The sequence below is a fragment of the Lipophrys pholis genome (assembly GCF_963383615.2).
Source record: "Lipophrys pholis genome assembly, chromosome: 12".
NCBI classification, from domain to species: Eukaryota; Metazoa; Chordata; class Actinopteri; order Blenniiformes; family Blenniidae; genus Lipophrys; species Lipophrys pholis.
This window is the reverse complement of record NC_137641.1, coordinates 23,575,103-23,592,424: the sequence shown is the minus strand read 5'-3', so window position 1 is coordinate 23,592,424 and position 17,322 is coordinate 23,575,103. Positions and strand designations below refer to the sequence as shown.

The window sequence follows — 17,322 nt, the reverse complement described above, 5'->3', positions numbered from 1 at the left end:
ATGCATACTGTAGAAGCATTCAAGGAGATATTCTAGTCTTATAGTTCTTTGTCTACATCGCTGCAAGCATCTCATATTAAGCGTGCTCTCCATGAACCACAATGAAGCTTTTGGACTATGAGTAAAAGCAGTTATGAGCAGCATAATCCCCATCCCGTGATGTCTCTAAGATCGTGCATTGTTCGTTGCATCTTTGCATCAGTGCGTGCCATCCTACCCACTCTTATGTTGGCTTGCAGTGGTATTAAAAACCCAGTCTGGTTCGTTTTTTTTTTTTTTTTAAGAAAGCAGCGATGGTGGGAATTCCTTTGCAAGCTGGTGCCAGAAAATGCTAGACTCTTTTGTCATGTTTTCAAAAGGGTTCCTGCATGGCGGAAGCGAGAAGAAAGCTTCCCTTCAGTGCAAACCAGATCCCACTCACACTCAAGAGTCAGCATATCGTACATATGCTTCGCTCCACATCATCGCCACAGCAGTGCATTACCACCTTTAGCATCAAAGCCAGCGTTGAAGATGAAAAGGCGTCATTTCAGACAGAAACATTTTTGTTGCTTTTATATATTCCACTAGTTTTGACAAATGCACTCGGCTTTAGCGCGTTGGGTCCGTTCACAGCCGTTCATCTTTCTCCTCTTAGGCAGGTTTTCTCTGAACATACGGAGGAAAAAAAAAAAAAAAAAAAAAGAGCACATAATCAGACAGGCACTTGGGCTGTGTTTGTTTTATCTTCGGCTTACAGGCTAGTAAATATAAGAGTTATTAAATACAACACCTAAGAGCAGCAGGTAGCAACAATATCATAAATTGAACTGCATGGGGGAAAAAAAAAAAAAAAAGAAAGTTGTGAGGTGGTTGATACTTAATGAATTTTAAGCCATTGGGAATGTTTATTAAAAGCAGAGCAACAGCAGCAATTATGAAACACAGAAAGAAAGTTGGCATACTTTTAACCTGTAGATTATTAAGAGGCATATTCTACAGTTTTTTTGTTTTTTTTTCCTTTAAATAAGCACAATACAAAATGTATACAATTGTATTACAGGTAAACAATTTTGGCCTTAAGCTGATTACAATTCTATATTAACATATGATATAAAACAACACATTGGATATCGATGTAGCCTACAGATAATTTAATCCACAGGTATACTAAAACATTTCTAACTCTAGACACACTAGGTGTCTACATCTACAACTGTCCTACAATTATCTATTTCTGTTGGTATTGAATTTTCTAACCCACAATGGCAAGTTGAAGTTACAGTAATTACCATTCCAAGACAATTCCATCGATATTTCCATCCAGTGTTTTTCTTTTTTGGCTATATATCATTTAAGACTTCAAATCACACTGACTTGCTTAATAGATGGTGTGGGTCAAATGTGTTGGTTTTGTTTGACTTCGCTTTAGCGTTTTGGTTGGTTTTTGGGCATCTTAGACGTTGAGAAGTATCTGAACAAAAAAAACAAAAAAACAAACAACTTGTGTGCCATGCTTTGTTCACCTCTAATTGTAGGCTAACAGTGGGCGTGTTGCATTGTTGCCTTTAGTGCTATGGTTTGGCTGCTTTTCCCAACACAGAATGAGGAATCCATGACTCACTCAACAAACACAAAAAGTCCGAAAAGCTAAAACATATTTTGGCCGACGCACTTGGAAAATACCCGTCCGTTATTGCTGCTAACAACTTTTGGAGACGTGGTCAAATCACAGAGACGACCGCAAAGACAGCACTGGGGAGGGTGGCGGGGGAGACCAGATGGTTTTGTTTTCATGTGTGAAAAACGGGAAGTAGTCATTTGCATATCTAAAACTTTATCTGTTGCAGACTGGTGTAACCATTACGTGACTAACCCTTGGTGTGTAATGAACCACGGTCCTGCAGTCTGCTCGTTGGCTCAAAGCCAGGACACACATGAGATGCTTTTTGGGGAATACGACGGCGGCGGGGAAACGAGCTCTGCATGCGTCCTTTTGGCTGAGATACTTTCAAGGTCCAAAGTACAGGGAAAAAATAAATAAAAAATTGTTTGCTTCTTGTGAAGCAAAGCTTCAGGCAATGCTAACCATGAGTGATGAATGTAAGTTAATATATGTTCCCTCAATGGAAGCGGGGAGATTTGATGTCATCTATTGCGTCAGGTTGCAGAGCCCAAAAAAGTGCAGTAATACCCAGAGAAATCCTCTGTGGTGAAACGGAGAGCCAGAGTGGATGGAAGCTTGGTTTTTAACCACAAGTGAACATAAACAAATATGCCTCAACACAAGGACCGCGTGTTTGTTCTGCGACAGAATGCCTTTTGTTATTGTTTCCATGTACAACGTTCTAAAATTGCAGATACTTGTGCCTCTTCTCGCTCACCCTCGTCCTCTTTATCTCCCCGCTTCCTCTGCTCCTGCGCCGCTCATTGGCATGCGTGATGAGCATCCACTGGGAGCAACACATCACCATTATTCATGGATAGAGTACACCTCAGAGCCAGACTGACAGATCAAAAGATGATGATGATAGGTGGGGGTATTGGTGGTTGGGGTGATGAATGGCCCCGTCGTTTGGAGATGGCTACACCGCTGTAAGTTTGGGGACAGGGCTGTTTGCACAGTTTGCTTCAAGCTACAGTTGTCCAGCTTTGTTCCTCCACTACACACTGCAGATAGTATATCGCCGCCAATATACAGAAGCATTATTACCCCGAGCATTGTTTTTTTTTTTTTTTTTCAAACCAGTTAAAATGTTCAGACCTCAAAGCTTTGGCCAACATGCACACATTTGAATATCTGGCGTTTTCAGATAGATGTCTTTCAGCCTTTTTGTATGTCAGGCATCACAAAGAGAGAATATTTTCCACTCATAACTGGTGTCTCTTTCTTTCCCTGATGTATACAGTCACATAAATGCCGTCTCCTTTCTACTTCCATATTCTCTGTGTGGGAAAAGGGACTCGGAGCCCTTCCTCTCGCCTCCCTTCTCTCCCTACAGCCAGTTGTTTTGGAGTCATTCATCAGGAAAAGTGAGACTAAACCATCAGGGGAAGCATTGGCAGGATCCCTATAGAGATGAGGCAATATTGAATTGATGGAATCATTTAAAGGACGGGAAAAAAAAATAGAAGACATAAGACGCTCCAGTTTTTTTTGTTTTTTTTCACATGATCTAAATGGGACAGCTCAGTGGCTCATGATGCATATCGTATTCTTATCTCAAATCGCGGCTGGAAAAAAAGAAAGAAAACCCCCCCCCCCAAAACAACAAAAAAGCTATTTTGGGATATGTTTGTATTTCAGTGTGGATTCTTCTCTATTATATCTGCATGTGTCAGTCTTTGAGAAATGTGCTGTGTGTTAAGGCCTCGTGACATCGCTGCCATTTTCACTCTGCATTTCTTTTTCGTAGCCATTGACCCAAACACCGAGTCAGTCGAGGATTTGATGCAGAGGTTCCAGGACAGCTTCCGTGTTCCCAACACACCGACAGACATGTCTCACTACCAGCATGTCATGCACAGCTCATCTACAGGCCGCCGGAGGGTTCCCAGCCACACCAGAGGTAGGACAAAAAAGTCACTCGCTGGATCTTTTTGCTGGCGGAAAGTGGCAGAAGCCAAATAAAAACACACATGATTTTATTAATTTGTTGTTTGTTTGACAGGGGGGAAAAAAATAAAATAAAATAAAAAAGTGCTATACATATACCAAGACAGATATAAATAAATTGTACCACTAAATCCTTTGGAGGAGACTTTCAGTCGGTCTCGTGTGACACGTAAATTTCTCCATACATTTTCCATGCGCCTTCAAATAACACTACAGTCAGTAACCATTATTTGAGTGGAGTTTCATGGCTTATTGCCAAGACACCCCCCCAAAAAAAACAAAAACAAAACAACAACAAAAAACATGTATTCACCTATTATTCTTTCAGCACATCATAAAATTGAATGTCAAATTAATACTTTGCTTTTTTTGCGTGTCGGATTATACCATCTCTTGGTTTGTTTAACCTGTTTTCTCACTGTATGCATAGTGTTAAATCTACTACTTTTCGTGTCTGTGGTATTTACCATAGCATCACACCCCCCGGGATCATTGTTGTGATGCTTTAAAGCAGCATTGTCTAATTTGTTTTAGGACAGGGGCCAGATTCAGCCCAAGGCTGGACGATTACATTTAAAGCGTATTATGCAATAAATACCGACAACTTCAAATGCTTCCCTTTGTTCTAATGTAAAGACCTAATAAATAAGTCTACATTTAATTGAATATGTCTTTTACAAAATCTGAACAAGAAAATAAAGGCACCGTATTAGAGATCCTGTGCAAAATACAATGAAATGTCCAAAAACCAGGACTTGACTTTGAATTGTGTTTTGGCTCTCAATATCTGCTGCAGCATTCCTCTTTAGACTAATATTGGCAAAATCCTGCTTTTTCTTGAAGCGCAGCACAGTCTCCAGCATGCATTTTTACACCAATTCCCTCTCACAGTGTAGCTCTATTTCACTTCTGCGTCACTGATGTCTCGACTTGGATCTCAGTTTTTTTTTTTTTAAGTAGAGCTAAAACTGTGTGATCCCAAGTTAAAATCAAAAAAAAATTGTTTTTAATTGAAAAAATTTGCATCACTGCGCAAGTTTATGAACGCTCTTGTAAACCAGTCTCGCCCCGCAAACTGAGTGTTTGATACTGTGATAGCTTGGAAGACAAAATTGAAAAGAGTAGCGATTTATCGCTTAACGTCCCACATCCCATTTGATACCTGCGAAAATATATGGAGTCAATATTGCATGGCGTGAAAAATGGAACGCTGTCAAAGTGGGATTGATGATTTGTGAATGAATATGCAGCCATTTACATATTTATGACACATCTTCATGTGTTGTATGCACAGCGCATGTCCCTGTAGCTCTCCTTGAGCATGGAATTACATTATTATTTTTTTTTAGGATTGGTGCATCAAAATTGCATTCGCTTAAAGGCTTTGTGAACTATGAGTGGTCTTTGACTCTCTTTAAAGCGTATTTGCTGCTTATGAGTATGAAAAAAAAAAAGAAAAGTGCAAAAATGGGCATTTTAATGATACAGTCTGTACTGTATATACACAAAATGGAGTTGATATCAGATATGAGCACTTGAGATATTTATTGGTTTGAAAGTAGATTTGGAGATTAAACTCAAGTTCAGTGTAAAATGATTTGCTTGGCATTGGTTATCATTTTAGATGATAGTCTTTTTTTTTTTTTTTTTTAATTTCCGTTTGCTTGGCTCAAGAGTTCTACAGAAGTTATAGCCACAAGATAGAAACTTGAAAAATTTATTTTTCTTTTAAAGTTGTCTTTGAAATGTATTTCAAAGATGCATTTTGAATTTGAATACAGCCTCAATAATAGTTATTCCATATCCCCCCCCCAAAAAAAGCTTTTTCAGTTTGATTTTCAATTTCATCGTAATTTAAATCCACTTTTACTCTTTTGAAAAAAAAAATAAAAAATGTGTTTTGTGCAGTTTTGAGTCGTGACCTGAGTAATAACTACAGTTCATTACCAGAAACATTTTCAATTGGTTTAAATCAGATGCACTGTTTAACATCACTTGTCACACCATCATGGCCAGTGACATATTAGTATTAAAACGAGACTTTATAAATCACTTACCATGTTTTAATCTCCTCTGCGTGTTATGGTTGTAAAATAAGATACGTTTTATATCTTTTGCAGATTCATATAGTCGGTAATTATAAATCGTGTAAGGTTAAGAGAGTTTATATTCTTTATTGACAATGGAAACTTTTCTGCAGTTGACCGTTCGAGTGTGCAATATTAAAATGTAATTTGCATCGCCCTCCGTGCGATGGATGCCTCTGCTGGTAAATCCATGCACGCCTCACGTCTGAAGGACATCTCGGGAAGATATCCGCTCTGAGGCCAATTGTCAAACAGTTTATTTGGAGGGTCTTTAATTGGAGGTGAAAAGGTGTCCTGCACACGAACATGGTGAACAGTACTCTAAACACTCAATATGAGGATTAAACTGTTTGTTGGATTGCGGTTAAAGAAAAGAGTTAATTGGACAGATCCAAAAGGTTATTAGTCCATAAAGAAAATGAATGCTTTGCAAATTCCTCGAGAACTGTAGCAAATGTGGAGCAAGCAGTTCTGGAAAAAAAATAAATACTTTTTAGTTGTGGCGCTTGAATCACTAGAGCATTTTATTGTGCAATGCAAGTGTGCATCACTTAATTATTATTGTTATTAACTTCTAACACATGTATCGTATGCATATCGTATTAGAGTCACCTGACAGCCAGTGGTTTAAAATCTAAGACACTGCATGTGGGTGATTTAATCATGATTAATGTCCTGAGAGCAACATTTTGAAACTCAACATTTATCACCTGATGTGAAAAGCAGCATGTCGGTGACATAGTGGGGTCTGACTCATATTTTAGTCAACAGTTTTCAACTTAAATGTCACATTTCAAGGCTTCAGGGAGCTTTATTGTCATTTCAACACATGCAAACATGAGGTGAAGCGAAATTGGGAACTCGGGTCCCGGTGCCAGCAAATTACAGACAGTTATTTTTATACTTTTTACTAAGTATAAGATAGTGACTTTGTCAAAAACATGCATAACGAAACAACTATAGGATATTTTTATATATATTTCACTGTATTTTGCATGATACAAGGCATGATTTGTTTTATGATTGGAATGTAATGATGCACCTGATCGTAGCTCAGTTCGGAATGACACATAAACACAAAACGAAGCAAATCATCAATGTCATTCAAAATAAATCATAGAATCTAACACAATATGAAGAACGTACTCTGACTGTCTTGTCTTTCCAGTGCTGCTCGAAGAAAAATGGGACCACAAATTAAAAATGTAATCAGTTTTTTTTTTTTTTTTTTCCCTCTTTGTTTTTCTGATGGTCTTAATAAAAATAAACAGCCGAGAATTGTGCTATCCTCACACTACCTTTGGTCCCATGGGCCACACTTCACACAGCCTGTGCTCAGACACCGGGGGGGGGGGGGGGGGGGGGGCACACGGTGTCACACTTTCAGGAGTAACAAGTGAGGATGATACTTATCATCGGCATACTCCAGTTTTCTGCATGCAGTTTATGAAGCGTCACATGGGGATCAAGGAGTCAACACACCAGCGTCGGGTACTCAGGGAGCTGGTAACTCTGCACAAGAGGACAGCTATCGTCCTCAGTTTGTGAGTGGGAGGAAAAACTGCAGGTACTGTAAAGAATGTGTGTGGGGCGTGAACACCTAGCAACACACAGACGCTTCGAGAAAATGCACATCTTTTTTTTTTTCTTTTCTTCTTACCGTCGAAGCCTGAGGGACGGAGGAGAAAGAAAAAAGAAAAGTATGCTTCTTAATGGCCAATCCTTGAGCCCGTGTGGGTTTTCCTTGGAACGTGGACAATGGGAGCGACGGTGACTCACAAAGAGGAGTCACACTAACATGACGCGGGTTGCAGATGAAGCTCAATGCATTTCAAAAACCAACTCGGTCAACTTGATTTCCAGGTACGCGATTGACAAAAACAACAGTACGCGGGGCGTCTCTCCACCTGGAAACTAGTAGCGGTTGTGTCTGCTCAGCTAAACCCTGCAGCTGTGCACACACTCTTCTCCTGGTGTCCACGAGCCTGCATATTTAAATTTTGCTTTGTGGCAATATTCCTTTCTCTCCCCCGCCAGAATACATTGCCCTAGTTTCTTGTTGCACCATCTTATACCTGGACTCTCACAAAGTATTGGCTCATGCATGGATTTTCTCAGTCCCTCTCTTCACTTTGGACTCGGCAGTCGCTTCTCAACTGGATGATTTGTTAGATTAAGATCAGGGCTCTGATTTGAAACTGTTATCAGCATGCAGTAATTCCACATTATAAAAATGCTAATAAATTTGTTCTCTTTGAAAGCGTTTGTCAAATAATTATCGACTATGTCTATCCTGCTGATGGATAAAACAGTGGCTGTGTAATTTAAAAAAAAAAAAAAAAAAAACTTAAAGTCAAAGCCAAAGTCAAGGCAAATGGAAAAAAGGATTAGAGATAAATTGAAAATTGATTCCTCAAATGGACAGACGTAAATGTATTCATCTCTTAAAATCGTGTTGTATGGTGTTTTCTCCTTCTAACCTGACCTCTGTAAGCAGCATTTCACTTACCCTTGAGATGATGTTGTAACAGATATTGTTTGAGGCTACCTCACAGGTTTGACTTCTTTCTTTGTCCGCTCTGCAGCAACAGAGAGCTTTGCAATATTTCTGTCCTAAATCCCAGATGGCGAAAAAAATGCAGATGCAAGTTTGCTTGTTTGTATTTTCCCTACAACCTATTAGTAGTTTACTCAACTTTCATTAATGCAGTTGCAAAAAAAACAGTATATATGTGTCTTGCATGAACACAATGTAAAAGTCACTTTTCTGATTATTTATCGGATGCGACTTGGAAGCATTTCTAGACGCAAAGTACAAGTTTTCTCTTTTTTTTTTTTCAATTGAGTTGGTTTATTGGCTAATGTTTGTGTGACATCCAAATCCTCATTGATCCTGGACAAATTATTATTGATCGTTAGTATTGTTACACGCATATCCTAATAGCCTGGTTTAGACAGTGAACTTGAGGGATGGACGATTAACTTTCTTGATATCATGAAAAACGGGGACTATTACGGAGGCCCAGGAGATAAGTTGTAATCCATTTACTCAATATGACTTATTGGAAATGGTTTTTTGATGAGCTACTCATCCTGCTCGGCATTTGCCAAGTTCTTGCATTTCTTGATTTGCAGTTCGACTATAGAAACTCTCCCCAAGCACCATCACGTGAGCTTTGGGCATTTCTGGGGATTGTACTTTTTAAAAGGGTCACAGACTTTGGGGTTGGGGCTCGCAGTGGTTAACACATCTAATTGGAGTACTGTACTGCAAAAAAAAAAAAAAAGAAACTGCAGCTGCCAGCTGTTTTTGTTCATTCATCACCATTGTGCTTTGATCAGATGGAGGACTCAAGCACTTCTGGCGTTTTGGATCCGCCTTGCTGAGAGGGCTCGTCTTCTTTCCAGTGTCTCATTGTTACTTACAAAGCCATAAATAATAAAGCATGTTTAAAAAAATAAAATAAAATGCTGGTGAGGGCTTTGGTCCACCCCACCGCCCCCTCCAGGGGTTTAGGTGATTCAAACTGTCTTCTTTTACCGTAAGGCGATGGTTAATTGTACACTCACAAGCTGTCACTTAACCAGTCGTATAGAATACTTCATGTAAAATAATCCAGATTCTCATCGAACCCTCTTAAGACAGTCAAAGGACTGTACAATGCCCCCCCCCCCCCCCCCCCCCCCGTCTGCTCTTACAACTTTTTTAGTTTGTGAAAGTGTAAAGTAAGAAGGTGAGAAATCACTAAACTACCAAATGATCCGTCTCCCGCCACAGAGACATTCTTGCATTCTGCTGTCAAAGTGTGTCAAAACGTGTCATCAGCCTTCGTACCGCTTGTGAAATAAGGGAACCGGTTGGTTTCTACATTCCGTACAATGTGAAGTACACCATTGCAACAATATTCACATAAGCTTTCTTTTGTGCGACTACAGCCCCCGCGGATACGCCTTATGAACACCGGATCTAATGATGTGGAATTGAAGTGCTGTGAGCTGCCGTCAACTGGCCTCCCCTTCTCCCTCCGAGGAGGGTCTGAGGAGGGGATTTGGAGGCTCTCTGCATGTGTGCGACTCTATCGAACCAAAAGTCTAGCACGCAGTTTTCACGCACACTTGAAATCACTACCTCTGTGTCATATGGAAGTACCTTCGCACATAAAAAAACAACAAAAATCTGCCGAATGAGAACTGCTCCAGCCACAATCTGCATGTTGTACTACTTTGTGAGGAAGTTGATACAAAGTTCATCCGTATAACCCCTGTCTTCTCAAAACTGACTTTGCCCTATGCAACTCTCTTTTTTTTTTTTTTTTTTGTTCTGCCCGTGAGGCTCTTCTGGTAACAATTTGAATTCACAATGCATTGTGGTTTTGTTAAATATTAAGATTTGTCCTCAAAAACGTACTTCCCCTATTTGCATGCGCGGCTGTGCATTCTATTCCCCCGCTGCGGCGTTAATGCATTTCCACGTGTCGGCTCGGAGCGGTGGTAGTGTTTTGATGTGTCACAACGAATACATTGGCTCATTACGATGAGGATAACCTTATGGTTATTATCTAGGTTTTCTTGTGTTTAATTGATGCTTTGAAGTAGCACATGAAAGTAGTTCTGCGCTGTCTTGTGCGTGCAGAGGTCTCGGTGTGTGTGAGACAGAGACAGAGAGGGGGTGGGGGGGTGAGGAGGGAGAGAGAGAGAGAGTTTGTGTTTCATGCTTCTTGAGTTCATTCTGCACTCGGCTCCACTTTCAGCAGTCTTCAATCTTCACTGCAGACAAAACACAGTGATTACAGCTGTGGGTCTGCAGCCCCAGGGCTTCTCTACAGCCGGCCATACAGCTGATCTACTGCCAGCTCACTGTATGCTTTATATACCAAAAGACCGAGTGAGGCACAAATTAGACAGGGAGATCACACACACTCATCTGATCAGATTTTCTCAATGAGTGTTCTCATCAGTTCACAAATTGTAATTGTATCTTTGTTTGGGGCTTTAAATGACTTATCATAACTCTCATCAAATGCATTTCACACGGTCTTTTATTTCATAAATTGACATATTTTCTTTTTCAAAAAAACGATTACATTTTGCATACCAATGTCTTTATATATGTTGTCTAATATTTCATAATTAGTTTGCAAGTGGTTGCTACTTACTATATTTGACAGTAAATGAGTTAGAAGTTTTGCAATGTACTGAAAGCAGGACCGACATATCTGGACCTGAGAGTACAACTATCAATATTACAAGGCCAGAATCATGGGGCGAGATATTTCAACGCACCTTCCTTAGAAAACAGCAGACGATCGCCTCGTGGATTTGTTTATTCTGCCTTTCAAAAATACATTAGGATTTGTGAAAGCACAAAAAAAGTAAACATTTCATGAATGCATTCAAGCTATTTTCCACTAACACAAAAGTAAAACTTTGGACAGATCAGTCGGCTGTACGTCGCCCCTGAGCAAAATTGACTTTGACCTTGCTGCTTTAGAATAAATCTATGGTCTGTTTGGTGTTAAAAAAAACAAACCTTCCCTAGTTGAAGAAAGTGCAAAGAGTCATATATTTTTCTGCCTGTCTGTTGTCCTCAACTCGGTCTCTGTGCCTCTCCATAACTCATTATCATGCACTATCAATCCAGGGAGCTTCTACACTTGATCTTTGCTGAGCAAGGCCGATTCCACAGAGTCGATGAGTCTTGCTTCTCACCTGCTGTTGACGTGACACTTCCTCGCGTTACGGAAATGCGCCACACAGCCATCCCATGTCCAATCCACCTTTTTTCAGACAATTTGTGACGAAACTCATCACCTTCTTTCATCATATGCGAGCTCACCGAAGCTGTGCGCCATGCAGTAATATCCAGGGCAACCGGCTGCATCGCGTGGCGCCACCAGCACCAGCTGCCGTTCCTGTCTGTCAGAGTGCATTACTGCCCGACCAGCTCACGGAGCAGAAAATGTATTTCTGAATGTATACGAATGCTCCCTAATTATTGACAGCTCAGTGAAAATTTGTTTTTAATTATGCATTTCAGCAGTACGTGACTTTGTCCTCGCACACACACAACAAAACTGTTTCTTCTGCGTGTAATTAGAGCGAGTGAGAAGAAAATAGAGACCAAGGGAATCCGGGAGGAGGAAATGCTCATTTGGACTCATTCACATGAGGGCAATGCTTTCTCTCTAAACAAATGCCTGGTGTGTGAAGGCTTTTATTTATTGTGGTTTTTTTTTTACCTAAGCTGTCATCCCAAGCATTTGATTGAAGAGTGCAGGTATTTTGTCAAATAATGATGACAATTTCTATTAGTTCATCCAGGGAAGTTTGCAGAGGATTAAGAAAAAAAAAGAAAAAAAAAAGGCGATGTCACAGGCTGCCTTGCCTTTCAAGCTGGGAGGAAACTCGCGGAGCAGCTGCTGAAACGATCCGCCGGTTCAATGTCATTGTAAAAGTAGCCAAACCGAGCCGTACTGCAAGTTGAAGTCCTCATCTGTAACTGTGCGTTTATGTACATGAGCATGACTCTCCTTTCATCATTCTTCGCACGTGCATTTTACATATTTCCTCAGAGGCTGCCCCCCCCCCCCCCCACAGCGTGTGTCACACTTTCTTTTTTTTCTTTTTTTATCTACATAGGGATTCGAGTTAACATCAAATGCTGCTCAGACTTGTGTTCAAGTTCCCCCCCCCTTTTTTTTTTTTTTTAATCCAAGCGGGAACAGCAGTGGTTCAAGCTGTTAAATTTAGTGCGAGCAAATTCTGAATTATTCTTTACAGCCCACCTTTGACTATAATCTATTGGTACCGTGTCTTAGTCCTTACCGCACTCTTTGATACCCTGAGACTTGGGAAAGGCTTTGATGTTGCCTACAGCGGGAACATTATTATTCCGGATGCCTGTGTTTCGGGGATGTGAGTAATTTTCTTTATTTAATTTTTTTATTTATTTTTTTTAATTTCCATTTTGATATTAACCGAATGAAAGTAAAACGATGTGATTGTTGAAGTTAGAAATGCACAATTGCTCATGTTTCGTTATTATAATAACGCATGGCTTAAACTACTGTCAAAACAACATTAAGCTGACTGACAACTCAGTTCAAGGCTTATGAAATGAACTACCTTCAACTTGGGGTGCTGCACATGACCGTTGGGCCGAGGGAACGCTATTAAAAACCAGCACATGCTAATGTTGTAATTTTCAAGCCAAATAATAAATTTTCGACCAGCTCTGCCAATTTGGAAGGGGAATCTAATTTGCAGTAGTTTTTTTTCGTTTTTTTTTATATATATTAAGATTGGTGTTAATATTATATTTCATCAGGCCACAGCATGAATCGCTTATTACTGGAGCTACATTAAACTGACCCTTTAACTACCTGTGGGGTAGACATTACCAGACTGTCCTAAAGCTAGTCTCACTATCTTTCCCCGACTCGTCTTAAAATATGAAGCAATGGAACTGAGGAGCCTGGAGATGAAGGCACCGTTTCTCAGTAATGATTCATCAGAACATTTCTAAGAGCATTTTTAAGAGTTCAAACTTTCTTCAAACGGGTGCTGTAAACACTCTTCAGCAACCTTTCTTTGACTGGTTGTAGATGCAGCAGTGCTACCTTTTAAAAGATAGGCATACCATATATCTTCCTCTATAGGATTTATACACCTGAAGTGTGTCAGTGCATCACCAGACCAATACTGAGGGAAAGACAGTCATCCAAATGCCCAATTTATCAAACAAGCAAATCTCTGAATTGTTTAGACGTACCAAGGTGGGAACACATTTAAATCACTTAATTAAAGTCAATATTAATTTATAGCGGGAGGAAAAAGGAACCGGGTTTATGCAGCTGTTGATTTTTCAAGAACATCTAAGGGGCGGCATATAAAATATTAAATGTATAAGCTGTTTTGAAATATTTGGCTCCCCCCTCCTTCAAAAGAACATATCGGGGAGTAAAATCTGCCTGGTTTCACAGAGCAGATAAACTAATCAGTGACATCCGGCTAAGTCTGCCGGTCCAAATGTCACTGGTGATTGAGTTTCTGGTGCGCATAATTTGCGGTCTGCCTCACATTTGTCATTCTCAATATTATTAAAGAATCTCCAAACTGCTGTCATCTCTCGTGCTCCCTTGAGTACCTGTGGACGATGCTTCTGACAAATGATGTCACAGAATACTTATCAGGTTGTACCAGGGATCTGTTCCGAGTACGACTACTCTGTGCAGTATCAGACCTGATACTGGTATTGCTTACTGTGCATTCTCAACAATGGTGAAACGTATGAACAAACAAATGATTTTTAAGGATATAGTTTGCTTTCTTATTGTGCTCGTCGGTGACGTCAACTCATCATTACTCATCACATTTAGATTAAAATCCAAAATGGCAATGACATTTGCAGATGGTTTATCGATACTTACCAGATTTTTAGGCTTCAAAGCATCTAATTAGCACAGATGAAGTTATGCTTTTTATTCCCCATGAAACTTAACGTTACTGAAATGATCTAATTGCTTGACAAACATCAACCGACAATAACTTCTTAGTGTGAGACAAAGTACAGTATGTGCAGCGTGAGAGTTGTGGGGTCGCGATGTGATTGAAGCTCTAAGTTAAACTAAGTTATTAACTCGGTTGGTTTTTTTTTCAGATGTACCTGAGACTCCTGCTGCAAACATCATCAACCGCTTCAACTTTCCTTTTTCCTTCCTGAGTCGTTGCTGGTTGTTGAAATCTATTCAAATATAATGATGATCTTTTGTTACTTTGTAACTTTTTGTAACTCAAACTATGATATTATTTTTATACTCCGTATGAGTTTACTTCTCAGCTCAACGGTTAGAGATTTTTTTTTTTTTATATGTAGAAATTTAGGTTGGATTTATAAAAAAAAGGCGAATACTGCTGAAAGTAAGCCACAAAAAAAAAAAAAATTGAAAACGTGTTTTTGTGAGTTGCAGCTTCCAAAATATACAACCCTTCATTGTTTTTCATAAGACAGTTGATAACAGGTGGGGAAACAACAAACAACACGGTGCCAAGCGCCTGCATTGAAAATCATCCTTCACAGCAATCACATGTCGAAAGACCCTGAGTGGCCCCCTTCCACTTCACCATTTGCTTATTAGCTCCAAATTGGCAGGTATGCACTTGATGCGGGCGAGGTACAATAAAACAAATATAGAGATGAGAGTACAAACACTGAATCCACTTGAGTACAACAGCCAAGTGCTGCCTTGTTAAGCCTCCCACCTTTTCAAGTCCCTTCTCTCCATTTTAACAGGTAGCAACTCATAAATTTAGGCTGTAAAATGTGTCAGGAGCACTTATCCTGTGATGCCCTCTCTAATAACTTCTCTGCATTCCTTGGCTGTTCACGCGTAATGAGATTGTGTGCGTGCGCGTGCGGCGCTCTTAAAAATACAATGTCCAGCCGCGGAGTAAAAACAGTATTGATTGGTATTATTTTGAGTAAGCAAACAGAGCGGCGGCGAGCTGAGACAGAAGCAAGGGATGAGCTGAAAGACAGACGAGACAGGAAGCTCCATACCGCCGTTGCACACCCGTGTGTGTATCCTGCTCTGATATGCGGCTCCTGTTTAAAAAATAAACAGACACGGGACCAACTCAAAACAGAAAATAAATCACAGGTTCTACCTCCTGGATTCCCTCCGATCGCTCTGATTTTCTGATTTGCAGTGTTGAATCCCTTTGCTGGGTGCAGCATGGGAGGATGGAGCGCCTCAGGCCTTCCTTCCTGATCCTGACCCCTGCAGTCTGTGCTCGTGTTTGCGGTTGCTTTCCAGTTTCAGAGGAACAAAGCAGCGTCTCTCAAATCACTCTGTCTCACATCAGACTTGCAAAGGAATGTCTGCAATTCTTCACAATGACTGAGAGCCAAGTTAGTATCTCAGTCGCTTTGGCTTCAAACTTTGTGTGTGTTAAAATCTCGTTACATGTATTATTAATATTCTTTTTATTTATTTATTTTTTTTTTGTGCAAATACAGCTTAATAAATATGACTTTTCACATTTGCTCTTGCAGCCTCTCAGCGGCTGTCTCGCGCATTATAAATGGTACATTTGCATGCTTGCAGTTTTGTATGAATGTAGATGCCACTTTCTATTGAGTTTGATTTGGAAACACTTAGCATGCTGGTGTCAGAAAGTCCAACTGCTCAATGCAGCTGTGCCGTAATGTGATTACCAGTCGCTGAGACATGTGGAGTCTGGTGTCGCTGTCAGCTTAATTTACTCACAAACATGCTGTCTCAGACATACGTCCTGGGGAGACGGTGTGTATCAACCTACAGGGTTAAAATAAAAAAAATAAAAAATATAGACAGTGTACATTTGTAGTAAACATACTAAGCTGACGTTTTAGTGAAGCAGAAGTCAGTTGGGCAAGGTTTGCAAAAATGCAGATATGCATGGGGTAAACTATATAGATACAAGCACACAGCAATTATTACACCAGAAACGTCATGTGCCATCTTTTGCCATTGTCTGTATGGACACCAGCCAATCAGATGTGACCAGTTTATTTTACAATTTCAACAGCAAAGTGCATTATAGGGCTTTTTCTAATGTTGACTATATGGCGTCAACAAAACCCACGTATGAGCCGTCAAGTGTAGCTTGATGTAAAATATAAATAAATACTCTGAATCTTAGACAATCACATTATTTTGTATTATATTGCAGATGGAGCTCTGCAAACTGGTGTGCTCGGTTCATTTATTCAGTTTTAATGTGGCACTACCATAAACTGATTTTCTCTTTGCGAATAAATCCTCACGTTTTGCCAGAGCACAGTCCACTATTCTGTTAATTTCCTGAATAAATCCTTCCAGTGATTACCACATTGATTCAGTCCCACAATGTTGGAGTATATGATAGGACAAGCAAAATAAAATAGATTTTGAGCCTGATCAATTGCAGTTTACATAGGCCTGGCAATTTATTGCTAATTTAAAAGCGCTGTGTCATCAGCAAAACATAAAATGTCCATGCTCTCTCGCTTCCCTGCCGGTGGAAGTTTGCTCATTTCCAACCTGCTTCACTGGGTTTGTGACTTTCACCAAATGCACTGGTTGATATCCTATCAGTCTAAATGTCAGCCTCTGTGATATAAGCAGTAAAACTCAGTAAATCCTTCATTTAACCTCCACACTTGATTGGACACAGTGGATAAACAACATATCAGGTGATAAACTGGTCAGCATATTTTGTTTGTATTTAAGATGTATGGTCGGCTGACCTCCAGACGAGTGACTTGTATTTAGAAATAAGTGGGAGTTGCTACAGATGACTTGTTGTGTGCAATTCTATCAAACTATTTTAAATCTTAAAAGATGAATGGCTACAATCTAAATCACGTTATTAACAACAACATGCTGTGACGTGCACAATAGAAGTTATTGAACCCTTCAAAATAAACAGACATAAATGCAAAAACATGTGAGCATATTAATATGATTTGTATTGTTCAATGTGTCCCTGCTGTATGCTCAGTAATTTCTATCAGTAGATTAAGGTATTTTTTCTTTTTTTTTTGTGAGTTTGGTGCTTGTGCTGGAAAGTTGAACGATATCACCAGAGTGAGATGCTCCCACCTGCTATGCAGGAGAT

The 17,322-nt window shown here is 39.9% G+C and overlaps 1 protein-coding gene across 1 annotated transcript in view; it reads left to right on the top strand.

Moving 5' to 3' along the window:
• Positions 1–17,322, top strand: part of astn2 (astrotactin 2) — a 271,116-nt gene that overhangs the window by 100,347 nt on the left and 153,447 nt on the right. Inside the window, exon 4 of the mRNA XM_080476263.1 lies at positions 3,396–3,548. Within this exon, the coding sequence (XP_080332389.1) occupies positions 3,396–3,548 (153 nt within the window). The remainder of the gene's footprint in view (positions 1–3,395; positions 3,549–17,322) is intronic.